The sequence below is a fragment of the Anolis carolinensis genome, chromosome 1 (assembly GCF_035594765.1).
Source record: "Anolis carolinensis isolate JA03-04 chromosome 1, rAnoCar3.1.pri, whole genome shotgun sequence".
Classification (NCBI taxonomy): Eukaryota; Metazoa; Chordata; class Lepidosauria; order Squamata; family Dactyloidae; genus Anolis; species Anolis carolinensis.
The window spans coordinates 61,793,910-61,810,621 of NC_085841.1; the positions used below are offsets into that span (position 1 = coordinate 61,793,910).

Consider the following 16,712-nt stretch of genomic DNA (forward strand, 5'->3'; position numbering starts at 1 on the left):
TATCCATGGTTTAATTTACCCGCACTCCAAAAAGCATTTGTGGACTTCTTTTTTTGAGCTCACAATAGTCTCCAGGTCCAGAAACTCTGACAATACCACTTATCAGAGCTTCTTAATTCGTTCCAAACATCATGTGTTAATGAGAACCTTTGCAGTTGTGACTGACAAGAGTCTGTAAGAAGAATTCCAATAGCTGTCTCTGCCTTTTTTCTTCTTGTCCTTATACTTGCATTGCCTTTTTGTCTTTCCAAGCCAGTATGAATCATTACTCTATTTTGCATTAGCAACTGAACTTTCTTGACACTTCCATTTCCCCTTTTATATTCTCTCCATTGGTCCAGGAATGTAAAGACTCTTGAGGGCAGCTCATCTCACAGATCCACTAATATGCACAGACATCATTCTAGAACACACTTTAAATATATGTAAAGAATTACAGTTACATTCTTGATAAGTATTTATTAAATAAGCAAGTTTGGTTAATTCGGCTTTAGAAGAACATTTAAAATGTGATTTTATACACTACCAAAAGAAAAGAAAAAGGAATTTCTCAGTAGTCTGCATATTACTTTTCCATTCTGAAAATAGATGTTGTTCATATGTAACCAAAGATGCAGAATTTTTAAACATGCCTTAGTGTAATAATAATAATAATAATAAAACTTTATTTATACCCCGCCACCATCTCCCCAACGGGGACTCGGGGCGGCTCACATGGGGCCATGCCCAAGACAATACAATAGACAAAATATAAAAACAACATATCAGAATGCAATTAAACAATGCAACAATAACACTACACAATACAGAACAAAAAAGCAGAACGTAGCATAACATAACAAGGGCGGGCCGCATGGACACAAGGTTAAAAACTCGTGTATCAATTTGAATGGTAAAGAGCCCAATCCAGCTAATTTGCAACAATTTTAAGTTGCAACATACCACTTGTTTCATTTAGAGAGTTGTAAAATTCTTAACTCTTTATCACTGAACTTAACAAGATTTAGGACTGTTTAATTTTGGTTATCTTGGGCTTTCAGTTTGCATTCCTATCACTGGAATCAAAGAATCATAGATTTGGAAGAAACCCCAAGAGCCATCCAGTCCAGTCTCATTCTGCCATGCAGGAACATTGAATCAAAGCACCCCCAACATATATGGCGGAGCCCCCAGATGGCGTAGTGGACTAAGTGACTTGAAGGTTGGGTTGCTGACCTGAAAGCTGCCAGGTTCGAATCCCACCTGGGGAGAGTGTGGATGAGCTCCCTCTATCAGCTCCAGCTCCATGCGGGGACATGAGAGAAGGCTCCCACAAGGATGGTAAAAACATCGAAACATCCGGGCGTCTCCTGGGCAACGTCCTTGCAGACGGCCAATTCTCTCACTCCAGAAGCAACTCTGGTTGCTCCTGACACGAAAAAAAAAAAACATATATGGCCATCTAGCCTCTGCTTAAAAACTTCCAAAGAAAGAGACTCCAGCATGCTCCAAGGAAGCATATTCCATTTCCAAACAGCTATTACTGTTAGAAAGTTCTTCCTAATGTTTAGGTGGAATCTTTTTCCCCGCAGTTTTAATCCATCATTCCATGTCTCCTAAGCAGCAGAAAACAAACTTGCTCCCCTCCTCAATGTAACAGCTTTTAAATTATTTAAGCATGGCTATCATGTCACCTCCCAGCCTTCTTCACTTTAAGCTAAACATAGATATTGAAAGTTTACATAAATGGTATAATATTCTGTGAACATAGTATTTACATTTTCATATAATAATAAAAAACTGATAATCAGAACCGAACTAAAGAATAACAATCTATTGTCTATTGATATTCATCGGATGAAATGTTCTTTTAGAGGCCTGTGAGTTGTCCTCTTTTGATTTGTTCTTAATAGAAGAAAAAAGAGAAAATAAAGAGAGACAGAGAAATACATTTTGTACGCTTCTTGTTTTGTCAAATATGTCGGTGGCACAGTATTCTGAATTTTTGTTCACTGAAAAACTGCAATTATATTACATAAATATCTATAAGCAGTTTTTACTATGAGTAATGAATAAATGAAAGTGCTGCTTTTTTCTAAGACTACGTAATATATAGCTGGTAAATATCCTCCCTATGGGATTGGGTAATTCTTGGTATGTAAATGTTAACCAAACATGCTTAGCTGAACCCTCTTTCAACTATCCTGAAGCTCTGGTATCACTGAAATAGGAAGGTTGTGTTTAAACTATTTCATTCTGAAAACATTGAATCATATTTTTTTTAAAATCTCATGGATAGAACATTGATATAGGCTGGTGAGAATCACTCTTACTGACATGTAATATATGTTTATTTCACAGAAATGCATTCAAACATCTGAGCTTCCATTTGAAACCTAAACCAGTATAGCCCAGAGATAAATTTACCATTTTTGGGCTTAAGTGATGTGCAGATCTGAGAAACAATCAGCTACAAATAGTTTGGTAATCAGTTAGTTCCTTTACCTACTAAATAAGATATAACTGGGGCTATTTCTATACCAGATCAATGATGGTGGTGGCAATGGGCATTAGCATTGCACATCTTCACTGCTACTTCTCACCAACCATAGAGTTCCCTGTGATCATCTGGCCATCAGGTCATATTGGGGTGCAGGAGAGGTCACATTGGGGTGCAGGGGAGCCTGGGCAGTCTGCAAGGCGGGAATAGAGTAACTCCACCCTTCTGTCTGATCATGCAGGTGTATCTTTCTGACCTCGGTAGATGTAATTGCAATGGCCAGGTCCTCCCAGGGAACTCATTGACTGGCAAGGACCAGTGGTGGCAGCGTGTAGTGACCCTGAGCTGAGCTGAGCTGTGCAAAGAAATATTGATGGCAGCGATGTGTATGTAGACAATAGATTCAGCTGAAATTGATCCAATCCAGCTGTCCAAATGGCTACAAAGTCTAAGGATACTGCAGAGTTTTCTGCAAACTCTTGAGAACCTCCTGACTTTGATTAATTCAGAGCAAAGTCAGGTTGAGGGCCAAAAATATATATCTCCAGATACTTATTGTAATTCACTGTACATTATGAAGACTGCCCAAACCAGAGTTGAGGTGACTACAGCAGGGTTTTTTTCTTATGTACACAAACCCTGGATTACATTACAACTGTAACAACAATTCTGCTTTTCTGAGTGTAGCTTAATTATAATGTTTTGTTACTTTAGTTACAGGAATGTGATCTTATTAAAGTGTAGAGAAAGCATTCAAATGCTGAATTGTGGGTGTTGAGGCAATAGTGAACTAGAAAGGAGGGCATATTTTGCTTCGCGAGGTAGGGGTTTGTGGCATTCATGTTTTTTAAAAAATCAACTTAATTATAGCTATTTTGGTTACCTTTGGGGAAAAGAAAAACAGATATATCTTAACAATGCAATTATAATTGTAACATAGTACCTGAGGGGGAAAATGTGCTTGAAATTACAACTATTACAACTTAAAAATTTAAAACAAGATTGCAGGTTCTGACTTTGCTTATTCTTTTGAATAAGCATAGTTCTTGTCTGGCTCCTTAACTGTTACTTTCTTTCATGTGTCTCTTTGGAGAGAAGTGTTAGAAAGGGAAATGGGTCAGAAGGTGCCTGAAGGACAAGGTAAAACCAGTGAACTTCATTTGTGTTACCTTAACTTGAAATTTTCAGACTCTGCAATGCTCTTCTTTCAAACACTGGCCACTGCAATATTTTCTACTCCGTTGAGCCCATTTCTAGGGAGTGTCATTTTTCTTACATCCTATGCCAGACCGGTCAAGTTCTGGGAGCGCAATTACAAGTAAGATAAAGTGTTATGCATCTGTTCTCTTTATTATTAAATGTTTCTACTTCAAGTAGACCTATATTGATTTGTCCTATGCTTTTCATGGACGCTGGAGATCTATGTGCTTATTTTGCTGTGTTCCTGAGCATGTCATGCTATTGGTGGCTAGCAGAATTTTAGTCATTTTTTGAAAAGCAATTTATTTAAACAATAATAAGAAAGGATCTGTCACATCACATTTACTTGTCATCGAGGGGAACAAAACTGTGAAGTGCAAATCATAACTGTACTGAATGTCAGCAGCTATTGATTTAGCTGCTACAGTTGGAAAGTAAATCACATTGGCCTTTGGGCAACAAAAGTCAGCATGGATTAACCCAGTTGATGTTGGCCAGTTAACATTCTGCTAGATAAGTGGTGCTCAGTGGAGCTCCTGCTCTTAAAACAGATTTAGTAAGAGTTCACATTATAGGCAGTCATATGTAAGAATCCCCCAACAGCTAATTTTATTGGGTGGATTTCAGTGGAAATATGGGGAAATGTGGGTGTTTCATCCTTTGTCACTTGCTTATTTCTGCCACAGCTGAGCATTCTTTCCCTTTGCAACAAAACATCTGGAGCCAAAAGAGGCTGGGGAAATTACAGTAGAAATGTAGGAAGTATTAAGCATCCCATCTCCTCTCAAATCACCAGCCCTCAAAATAATTTTTCTGTAAGAATGGGACTTTTGTTACACAAAATTGCATGTCACACATTATTTGGAACCAAGTATGCATTTGATTGATCTGAGGAAAGCAATATAAGCAGATAGTATTAGTTATTTGGATTTTTGGTACAACTGTATAGTCATACTAGTATCACATGCACTTTAATGGTAAGTGAGATATTCTATTTGCTACATGCATTGTCTATAGCATGCTTCTTAAACCTTTTCCACTCATGATCCCTTTCTGCCTGATATGTTTGTCTAACCCTAGGTATAAAGATATATAAAATAAGTATAAAATCAAACATAATAAATCATCATTTGGAAGGCTTGCTGAATATACCTTTTGTGGAGTGTAGCTGAAGCACATTCTGCAGAGATCCCTGTAGATACTACAGATTGTTGCTAACGGGTTTGCGTAAATTGGTGGTGTTAGAAAACCCTTTACTGTTGTTAAATTTTTGGGACCCCATTTGTAGTTGGGAACCACTGTTTAAGAAGCTACACAGAGCACTCCCATCATTACCAGATGTAGCAAAGTGGAATTGATAAAAAAAAGATGAAAAGCTTATGTCTTAAAATATATAATAGAAACACAGTTTAAGACAACTCAACAGCATATTCTAGATGCATTAAAAAGTATTTAATTATTAAGTTTTTGCACTTATGTGAAATTATATAGATTTACTGATTGATGCTACAATTAATCCTGCATGTAATTATTTTAGGTTGTTAGAATTCATTAAGATTGAATTGGGATTGAATTTTGGAGGAACTGTATCACTTAAATAGGGCTGCAATATTCAGTAAATTGATTAGTTAGATTAAATTGGGGCAACTTCCTATACATTTGCGAGTCAGAATGTTGACCTTGAAATGAGACTATAAGAAACTTGTTAAAACAAAAAAGAAAAATCATACAGTCTTGATCTCGTCAGGGCTTGAGTTCTCAGCTAATTCACAACTCAGCTATCTTTTGGCACACAGTAGCTGGAATTTTGAAGGAAAGGAAATTTGCATTTGATATACCTATCCCCACAGAGAACTGGGAAAATTACTATTTCCACTTGTTTGCCTCACCAGAACCTATAGAGACACAGTCTCCAGGCAAAGATTTACTGATAGAAGCCCCACACCTCTAGCCACCAGTAACAGAATATGAGATTAAATGTATTATAAATGACTTGAAGATCAATGAAGTCCCAGGAGAAGATTATCTAGCTGCTGAGCTATTAAAAAAACCATATGGACTAGTGGGCCCATCTATTAGCAGGCTTATTTACACACATAAATAACATTTGCCATATCCCAGTTGGATGGAAGATGGCAATAGTTGTCCCCATATACAAAAAAGGGAACAAAAAATGATCCTGGTACCTATAGGCCAATTTATTTAATTGATATTGTGACCAAAATATATGCTAGCTATCTCTTGAACAGAGTTAAGTGCTGGGAAAAGGAAAAATCCTCATTGAAGAACAGGCTGGCTTTAGGCAGAGTAGATCAACCATTAACAATTGCTTTGTTTTAAATCCTATAATTGAAAAATAGGTAAGCAGAGGGAAACAACTGTATGCTGCCTTTATAGACATTAGTGTGGCATTCAATAGAGAGATGTTATGGAGGAAATTAATTGACCTCAATATGGAACTGATCAAAGCACTTTAAACAAACACTTACCTGAAAATTTGGGATCCAAGGAGTCATGACAAATGGTGTAAAAACATATAAAGGTGTCAGACAAGGGTGTATATTAGCACCACTGTTATTTAGCTTATATGTAAATGATCTATCTGAACAGTTGAAAAACCCAGAGGTACATATGCCTAAATTGCTTAAAACACACTTTAACATCTTGTTATATACTGATGATATGATTTTATTGTCATATTTGCAAGTTGGGCTGTGTAGGTTGCAAATGACAGACAACCAAAACTCTGCCTATTAGAGCAGACAAAAAGATGACTATCAGACCACTTGGTTTGTTCAATTGACAAAACTCATTAGAAGTTTTGGACTTCCAATCCTATATCCAAATTTCCTAGAAGAATTATGTCCAAAAATTGTTGCACAACAAATACTGGCTATTGTTGCTCAGAAAGTCATTTCCACCGTCAGTAAAGCCAGCTCATTGAAATGGTTAAGTCACTCGCTTTGGCAGCACATATACTAAAATTGGAACGATGCAGAGAAGATTAGCATAAGGCGTTTTAAACATACTTTTCAAACAGCCCAATATGTAAAGACAGAAATGCCGCAATAAAAACTTTTTTTTTAAAAAAAAGAATTGTCTAAACACTTCAGGAGGATATTTATCAGAACTAGTTTTGAACAGCTGGACACAATGATCAAACATGCAAATTTAACCAAGTTCCATATAATAAACGTCTTTGTATTTGTGAAGCGTCAGAGGTAGAAGACATTACACATGTACTTCTTAGATGTAACTTGTATAAGAAAGAGAGAAACCAATACCTCAGATCATACATTATATAAAAGACCTTATATTAAAACTACATTTTTATTGGCTGGCCAGAATGCTAAAATAATAACATACAAAATGGCACTTTTTAATATATAAAGCAACTCAGCTGAGAACTGCAGATTTGGAGTCAACTGGGGTAAATTGTAGGGGTGATGCAGATATATGATCTGGATCTTGACCCTTTGTTAACAGCTTGCTAATTTTAACTTTGGTTGTAATGTGGGTTGTATTCTGTATGAGTATGTGTCAAGTGTGTTTGTCAAGTGTTTGGATATGGCTGATGGGCTAATCAATAAACAAATGTAGAGAATGTAGATTATTTAGATTAAATGGTAATTTTTTTAAAAGTGTTTAATACTTAAAAAGATTTTAATGTAAGTTCTTATAAAAGTCAAAATTACAGTTAGTATCTTAAATTCTTCTTTTTGTCTTGCACTATAATATATTCTTATACTGTCTCAAATCAAAAGGAATACCTTCTCAGCATTTGTTATGAAAATTTAATCTATCAACTAAAATTCAAAAGTAATTAAGATGTCTTTAATTGGATGACAAGCCTAATTTCAGCGACTTTGTACAAGAGATGTTCCTAGAGGACTATGTTTCATTCCTGTAACAATTTCAGCTGAGCATATGCAGACATAATGTTAATCACAGCCTATGAGAATACCTTACTCATTTTGAATTACTGCCAAATCCAATGTAGAAAATCACCACTCCACATATATACTCTGAGCTACTTGAGAAAAAAGGAAGGAAGGAATCGAGTCACTCTATCACTCTACTTGAATATATGAGTTCCCCAGAGCTTTATTGCTCTCAGTTTTTCATTCTAATGAACTGTGAGGGCTGAGATTTTCCCATATAATGGCCAGAATACTAACAGGGCTACTTTCCCCGCAACTTCTAATTGTCAAACATTCACCTAATAGGAAGAATAAGGGGGAAATGGATTCATGTGGGTTTAGAGAAAGGAAACTACTTGACATTTGTGAATAGTGAAAGGAGAAAGTCAAGTAACAAACTGTGTTCATATATGTGGTAGGTCTTTTTATTTATGAAAAAGAGTTTCAGAATCCAGCTTTAGGTGGTTTATTTTGTATCCACAGAGGTGATCTTTTGATTATACTACTAATAATGAACTCATTTTCCAATTCCTGATACTTCTGTAGGCAAATAGCATTTATAGCTAAGAGGAAATTTATCAAAGGGATCAGGGAAAGCCACAAGAATTTTACAAATATTTCAAAAGAAAAAAAATCACTTTCCTCTAAGCTCAAAGATGAGTGAACATACTCATTGGCCATGAAATAACTATCCACTCACTTCAGTGTATTTGACAATGCATTTTGAAACATAAATTAGTTTTAAAACTAGAACTTTGAAAAATAGAAGTACTATTGTTTAACGTGGCTGAAAAGGTGTAATACATTGAAGGGGAATGCTTATTCAAACAACCTCCTAGTTTTTACCAATGAGCTATATATGGCCACATATCCAATCCTAAAAATAGATACTCTATGCTGACCATATCACTGAAAACAAATTTCAGGCCGGCAGTAGAGTATCCCTTGCAATATTCTTTGAGTCCTTCAAAAGTCTTTTGATGGCCGACACTCTAGCCCCAAATGGATGCATGCTCTTGCAGCCCACATTTTCTAATTCTTTTTAGTGAAACTTAACTATGGGCAAATAAAGCTCCTAGCTGTCATAACAAATAGGGCCATTGGGAAACTTCTGGAAACCCCAAGGAAGAAAAGACATCTAGGAACATTATAGTGTTCTAGGAAAGTTGAGGTTCAGATTTAAGAAGACTCAGAAAAAAGTGGAGTAGCTCTAAAAAGATGATTTCCATTTAACCACAGGAAGGTAGTTGGAGTTTGTGTTTGTTGATAGGAAACCTTTCTCAGAGCACCTCAAAACCAAATATTGGGGTGCTGTTGTGAAATATGGGTTTTTAAATTATTGTTTTGTTTTGTTTTTTATTTAAATAATTTGTGAGTTTTACATATTCAGTACTTAAAAATACTTATACATACCAATTTTCCATAACGGATTTGTAATACAGATATATGTATCTCTTGATTCCTATAATTTGTTCATCCTTTAGGTCTATTACATACTTGTTATTTACCTCTATCTGCCTTTTCCTTACCTTTCACCTAGTGCTGACCCCCCCCCCCATACTGGCCAATTACTATACTTATTTTCAAAATTCCATTGTTTCTATTACAGGTTTGTTCCCCTTGCCTTCTATATATACAAATTCTATACATTTTCCCCATATCTTCCCAAAATCATCCTTTTTCAGTAACCCTCTTTTAATCATAATATTACATGTCAATGTCTCATTTATTACAATATCCCAAATTTCCCTATACCATTCTTCCAATTGACACTTCCCCCTTTTTCATTTTTTAACAATCTTGCTGCTGTTACCAGGTTGGCAATCAGTTCATTTAGCTTTTTTGGTATTTTAATATTATTGATAAATGACAACAATGCTATTTCAGGCATTCTTGTTATCTCTGTTTTGGTGATTCCCTTTATTTCTTGAAATACATTTTCCCAAAAGTTTTGAATATATTTACAGGATCACTACATGTGCATGTATGTGCCAGTTTCTTGACAACCCCTCCAGCATTGCTTAGAGTATTTCTTGTCAATTTGATTTAATCTAATTGGTGTGAGGTACCATCTCCACAGCACTTTGTAATAATTCTCTTTTATTCTTATAGGATAAACATGTTTTTAATATACACATGGAATATGTAAAAATATGGAAAGGCGGGACCATTAATCCACTAAGTAGTCCTCATACTAACTGAATTAAAAAGTACTATTGACCATGCCAATAGAGGTTTCCAGCAAGAAATGTCCCAACTTGATTTGGCCTGGTTTAGCTAGGTCTCCATGACTTCACCTTTCCAAGAAAAATGGAACCTTTAGCATTGAGGCACACAAATTGCAGCTGAACTTGACTGCCCAGCAACATGTCATTGCACTTCTTTGTACTATTATTGCTTAAACAGATTTAAGCAGCTTAAACTGGGCTTCCAGTTTCCATCATATTCTGCCGATATTGCTATTATTTGCCTGATATAAGCACCAGCATCATATTTTACTTATAGAACACCAAAAATGACTAAGCTCTTCGCAATACATTTTTAAAAGATGATTCCATGCCTGCAGACTCACAGCCTAAAATTAACTGATAAATAAGAAAGATAAAGGAGTACATGTGAAAAAGAGGGAAGGGAAAGCAGATGTCTGCTGTAAACATTTACAGTATAAATCCCTGACATTATATGCTGGTAGGACAGAAAAGAAAAGTCTAATTATGATCTACTGAACTGTTCCATCTGTTTTACCCCTTAGTTTGTGTCTTCTGTGTAAACTAAACTCTGTACACTTTTTTGTTCCCTTACAACCACATGAATAGTGAATCAAAGATAACCATGTTAGCATGTGTTTCTTTCCCAGATGGAGGGAAGTGTTCTCCCACCCCCCTTATTTTTATAGCTGCTCAAGTTATTGCATCCTGGAGGTAGGAAAGTGAAAAGGAAATGGCTATGGATTTAGCTTAATCTATTGGCACCTGAAAGTTTCAAATGCATTTTTAAAAGCAATTGCACTAATATTCACCATCATAATCGTCATCAGAAGGGGAAAGTCAATGTACTGCAGCAATGCAGTACATTGACTTTTCCCTCAATTTTTCTGCAATCACATAAAAAAGCCGACTGCATTAATTCTATGATGTGTGTATGGTGTATCTTGGCTAAAGAGCTGCCACCAGGAATCTTGCATTTTCTTTTACAAGTCCCTTTCCCATCTCTTTCTCCTGTTCCTCTTCTTTTATTTACAAAGCATCTGTCACAGTTTCTATTTTGGGGAATGGCACAGCTTGTGTTTGCTTTGGGGGTCTCTGGTGAATTTCTGCATAGTGTAACTAAATCAGTTGAGTGTATCTAAAGAGGTTAGGATTAAACTGCCAGTTTTCTACGTGTTGTGTTCCCAAGTTTCTTGCTATATTGAGAAGCACTATAACAGGTCTCCAGCTGTTCAAGCATGTTGCAGACATGCTTCCTGTAATTCTGATCTAGAAAATACAATTTGGGAGATGAGGACATGAAGCTCTGGATTTTCTATGAAGATGGCATGTACTTTGCCCCCCCCCCCTCCTCATACTCCAGCATATTTAAATCTTACTATGTAATAGCAAGACAAATGTTACAATGGCACCACCTCCACTCAGTAATTTGGAGAAGAAAGAAGACATGGTAGCTGTTAGCTATGTAATAATGCAAAGTCTGTCTCTCTTTAGAAGTTATGGATTTTCAAGCCCCATACCCAGCTGGCCATGGTCATGGGTGACATCATGTGTTGATAATGAAAATGTTTACAATAAAGGGGTCTAAAGATTCTCCAGTACTTGGGATGTTAAATTCAAAAATTAATGGGATGATGTTAACCATTAAAAATTGGGAAGACAATGTATTATCGCCAACACTAATCAACACCAACACTATTTAATTGGTTATCATTAATTAACTCATCACTTCAGTCATTAGTTTCCAGGATATACCATGAGTTTCACAAAAAACGGCATGGAGGTTGTCACCCTTAATCCAAGGGGCACTTTTTGACAACTGCAGCTTTTGTTTATTTTATAGTTGCCTTGACTTTTTTGTGCTCAGGGGGAATTACAAAATCTCTTTCATAGTTCTATCCTAGAAGATTAAAATATTTCAGCACATTTGGAAATGGTCAACTTTAGAATAGTAAAGGTAAATATTTTCCCCTGACATTAAGTCTAGTTGTGTCCAACTCCGTGGGTTGGTGCTCATCTCCATTTCTAAGCCGAAGAACCGGCATTGTCTGTAGACACCTCCAAGATCATGTGGCAGGTATGACTTCATGGAGTGCCATTACCTTCCCACTGGAGGGGTATCTATTGATCTACTCACATTTGCATGTTTTCAAACTGCTAGGTTGGCAGAAGCTGGGGTTAACAGCAGGAGCTCACTCTGCTCCCCGGATTCAAACCGCCGACATTTCGGTCAGCAAGTTCAGCAGCTCAGTGATTTAACCTGTTGCACCATCAGGGGCTCCCAACTTTAGAATAGCCTGATGTAAAATATGGGTTCTCATCATATAATTTCTTTGATAATGTTTTGTCATTGATCTGTAGCTCTCTTGTTTCTCTCTCCAACATTTTGCAATATGTACATTGTCCAGTGGCTCTTCATATACCTTGTTTATTAAAGGTTAAAAAGAACAATACTAAATGGTAGTAAAGAAATTGCCATTTCAGATAGACACTGTTCCACGGGAAATGCAACAGTAACTGGCTGCATTCAAAGTTCACTTGGTTAAGCAGGAAAGGAGAATTTGTAATCAGGTGTTTTGAGTTCTTCTAAGAATACCCAGAAGAAAAGGACTATACCTTCTTCTCTGATAGACACAAGTCATACTCATGAATTGATATGATTTGGATCACTAAGAATATAGTAAATCTTATTTAATGGCTCAAATCCATACCACTCCACAACAACAATAGAAATCACAATCCCAAGAAAACAATTTATATGGAGAATTAATGAAGGTCTATTGAAAAATCATGAAAATCTTAATAAATGTAGGAAAGAGATTAAAGAATTATTCCAAATAAATACCCATCCAAAAACATCTCCAAGAATTTTATGAGACACAAGTAAAGCCTACATGAAAGAAAAATTTATCCAGCTAAATTCTATACAAAGAAAGAAATGACAGCAAAAAATGAATGAATTACAGGAGAGATTAAAGAAAAACACAGACAATTAATAAAAGAATTTAAAAATGCAAAACTCCCAACAAGCGCTGAAACAACTTCGCCAACAAGCCTCAGTCATAATGGTGCATCAAATGGAAAAGACCCTAAAATTTGCAAAGCAAAAATATTTTGAACATGGAAACAAAACAGGGAAATGGCTGGTAAATACATTAAAAAGATGCAAAAGAAAAATATTAATATGTTAAAAATGAATGAACAAGAAATAAAGGGAGAACAAAAGATAAAACAAACATTACAAAAATACTATCAAAAACTTTTTTTAAAAAAATCTCAAGAACAAATGCAAGAATATCTTCAAAAGCAAAACCTCCCAACCATCTCTGAGGAGAAATAAAAATGTTTAAACAACCCAATAACAATGCACTAAAGGTTTGAAATTAGATAAGGCACCAGGACCAGATGGCTTCAATGCAATCTATTATAAAGCATTAGGAGATGAAATTGCTCTCCCCCTCCACAAAGTTTTGAATGAGATACTTTTAAAAATGCAGATACCAGAGACATGGCAAGAAGCAAACTTTAAATTGATCCAAACAGAAGATCAGGATCCCTTACAAGTCCAGAACTACGTATCTCCGTGATCGCATCTCCTTCTATGAGCCAGTGCGGACCTTGAGATCATCCGGGGAGGTTCTTCTCGCATTCCCACCACCGTCTCAAGTGCGGTTGGTGGGGACGAGGGAATGGGCCTTCTCGGCAGTGGCCCCCAGGCTCTGGAATGCACTGCCAAAAGAGATCAGGTAATCCCCTACATTATCCAATTTCCGTAAGGAACTGAAGACCTGGTGGTGTCGGCAGGTTTTTGAGTAATTACATTGGAATACCGCCGATTTCTGGGTCTGAATATATTGCACAAGATTTCTCTAGCCTAAAATGATACATTTTAATATATTGGGTTTATGGTTCCCGTCCCCTTGATCAGGTCATGTAAGTGTTATTTTTTGCTATAATTGTATTATTTTACTTTGCTTAATAATGTGTTGTTATGTTGCTATGTAATGTTTGTGTTGTTTTTATTATTGGAAACCGCCCTAAGTCCCATTCGGGAGATAAGGCGGTATATAAATAAAGTTTTATTATTATTTATTATTATTATTATTTATTTCATTGCTGAACACTGATTATAAGTTATTTGCTACAATACTGGCAAACAAACTAAATAATATATTACTGGGACGGATATAGATAGATCAAATAGGCTTCTTACATGGAAGGCAAATTAGAGACAATTTAAGAGTGATACTCAGTTTGATAGAATACTTTCATAAACATAATGAAATATAAGATGCTCTCCTTTTCTCAGATGCAGAAAAAGCATTTGACAATCTAAGATGGGAATTTATGAAATAAATGCTCAAGACGATTAAATGTGGACAAAATTTCTTGAATGCGGTAGAGGCAATATATACCAAACAATATGCAAAAATACAAATAAATGGCAATTTGACTGATTTGAAATCCACAAAGATGTGAGACAAGGATGTCCATTATCACCACTACTATTTATAATGACAGTAGAAATGTTGGCAAGAAAAATATGACAGAAAAACTCCCATTAGTGAAGTGAAAATAAAAAAAGAAATGATCAAGTTGAGTCATGGAATGGAATACAAAATAATTTAAATGGTTTCAATATAGATAACTACAAGAAAGATATCAAATGAATAAGAAGATAGGCATCAATTGGAAAGGTAATGAAATAGATAATATTTAAAAATGGCAAAATCCTGTAAAATATTATTAAAATTATACACAAAAGTACATCAAATCAGAGAGCGTATCATTCAATGGTCAAAGAATGTGGGTCATAATATCCGCCTAGACAAATGGGAACAGATGCGGAAAACAAAGATTACATTCACGAGATGCTATGGACTAAGAGAAAATTTCTACATGATGTATAGATGGTACATGACTCCGGAAAGATTAGCAAAGTTGGAACCAAAATTTAAAAATGTTTGTTAGAAATGTCATCAAAAAGGAGGAACTTTCTACAATATGTAGTACAGGGAATGCAGTAAGACAACTGTGGTCTGTTCCAGCCATCTTGACAGCCGTAAGATTGAGTGAAATCCCAAGTTCTGATTCAGGATTTGTTCTTTCCCCTGATTTTTCTTAATTCAGAGCAAGACAACATTAAGGCAGCCTTGTCCCAAGTTAAGCTAGATCAGACCCATGTGGTGTTTAGCTGCCATATGGATGCTTCAAGTATACACCAAGCTTAGTGGTCAGTGTAGATGACCACTAGTTCATTTGTTTTTAAGAAAGGCAGAGCAGACAGGAATGTATCTAGCTGTTATCATTTGGCTTCAAGCTGTAACCTTACCAAATCTCTCAACACTTGTGACCCACTTAAAAGATAAGCAAATGAAAAGCAGAATGGAAGTGGTGGAGCAAGGAGAAAGAGTGATGAGACAAGAGAGATGTAAATGAAGAAGTGTGGAAAAATCTCCACTTAATCAATCAAGTCCTTAGCACTATGTGAGCAATAGTGAATACATTAAATGACTAGCAAGTGGTCTCAATAGTAAAGCTAAATGAACATTTTTGCTCCAAACATATAATTCCAGCTCCACAAACTCTTCAAAAGATACTATCCATTGACTCAGCCAGTGGGTAGAATGCGCAAAAGTAGGGGAAAGGTGGGATTATTTAGTGTTTGTCACTGTGTGACTGATAATAAACACTAGATAACTATGAAAGAATTGAAGTTCTGATAATTTGTATATTATACAATAATATCCCATAATATCTTATTAGAGTAAAACGAATGAAGAGAAGCTCTGCTTTCTAGATGAAAAATCATAAATATATTTTCTCCCGTCATAATCCTTCATTTTTATGGTGGTGTTTTAGCAAATTTGCCAGAGAAAGCATCAACCACTCTATTGAGCTCTAACATTTTAAGGGGATTAATGTAATGTTAACTTTTGCATTAATCAGACAAACTAGTATGTTAAACAGCATGGGCAGAAAAAATCTACTAAATTAACTATGATTTCCAGATGCATCTTCTTATGTATTAGCATGAACCTATGTGTTACTTTAAGGATAAATTGGTTGAATTCAATGATTTGCTTAGAGATCCAGAGATATTAAATTGATTTTGAGATCCTTGGAAATTATAGATGGAATGGAGTGGACTGGGCGTTAATCCTTTTGCTAGAACAGGCCAAAATCTATCTAAAACAATACTAAGAATGACTGGAGTAGAATTACACTAAAGAGTTCTTAAAATGAGTTAGTTTACCTTTAACTGGTGCCACATTACTTGTTTTCAGCCTTTGCTTATGTTTGTCAATAAAACACTTCTAGATTAATTAAACAGGTGCCAAATTTATGATAGTAAGTGGAAGCACATCTAAGACCCATTGTTGAGCAGCTCCTATGAAAACTTTAAAAATCCTCTGTCACAAGCAATAATTCAAACCTCAAAAATTAAATAAAAGAAGAAAAAAGTGGTGGGGAACTGAAGAGAGAATACAAAAGGTAGAGTTTTAATTAAAAGTATAAACATGATGGAAAAGTTTAGAAGAAAAGCTCCACAAATTTGCCAAATATATTTTTAAAGGGCAGATATTAATATGAGTAAAGGTTTAAAGCTTGTTAATAGACCTAAATTAAGCAACAGCTAGTATTAAATACCTTTAAGACAATGCATAGTGCCTTTTTTCTTACCACATAAACACAACTGAACCACCACATCGGCACCGTGCCGATGTTAACAGTTTCTGTTGAAATTAGCAAACATCTAAATTTTGTTCCAGAAAGACGGGATTTCATTTTGTCTCTTAGACAAGGTGCCATATATAATAATTAGAAAATAAGGAATTATATTTTGGATAACAAAACAATGAAAGGTACCTCATCACCAAAAAAGAAAATGGTGATGTATACAAC

The 16,712-nt window shown here is 35.6% G+C and overlaps 1 protein-coding gene across 2 annotated transcripts in view; it reads left to right on the forward strand.

The window, feature by feature from the left end:
* pcnx2 (pecanex 2) overlaps nucleotides 1-16,712 on the forward strand; it is a 148,525-nt gene that overhangs the window by 79,047 nt on the left and 52,766 nt on the right. For both annotated transcript variants that reach the window (XM_062975467.1, XM_008124217.3), the window contains exon 23: nucleotides 3,668-3,797. In XM_062975467.1, the coding sequence (XP_062831537.1) occupies nucleotides 3,668-3,797 (130 nt within the window). The remainder of the gene's footprint in view (nucleotides 1-3,667; nucleotides 3,798-16,712) is intronic.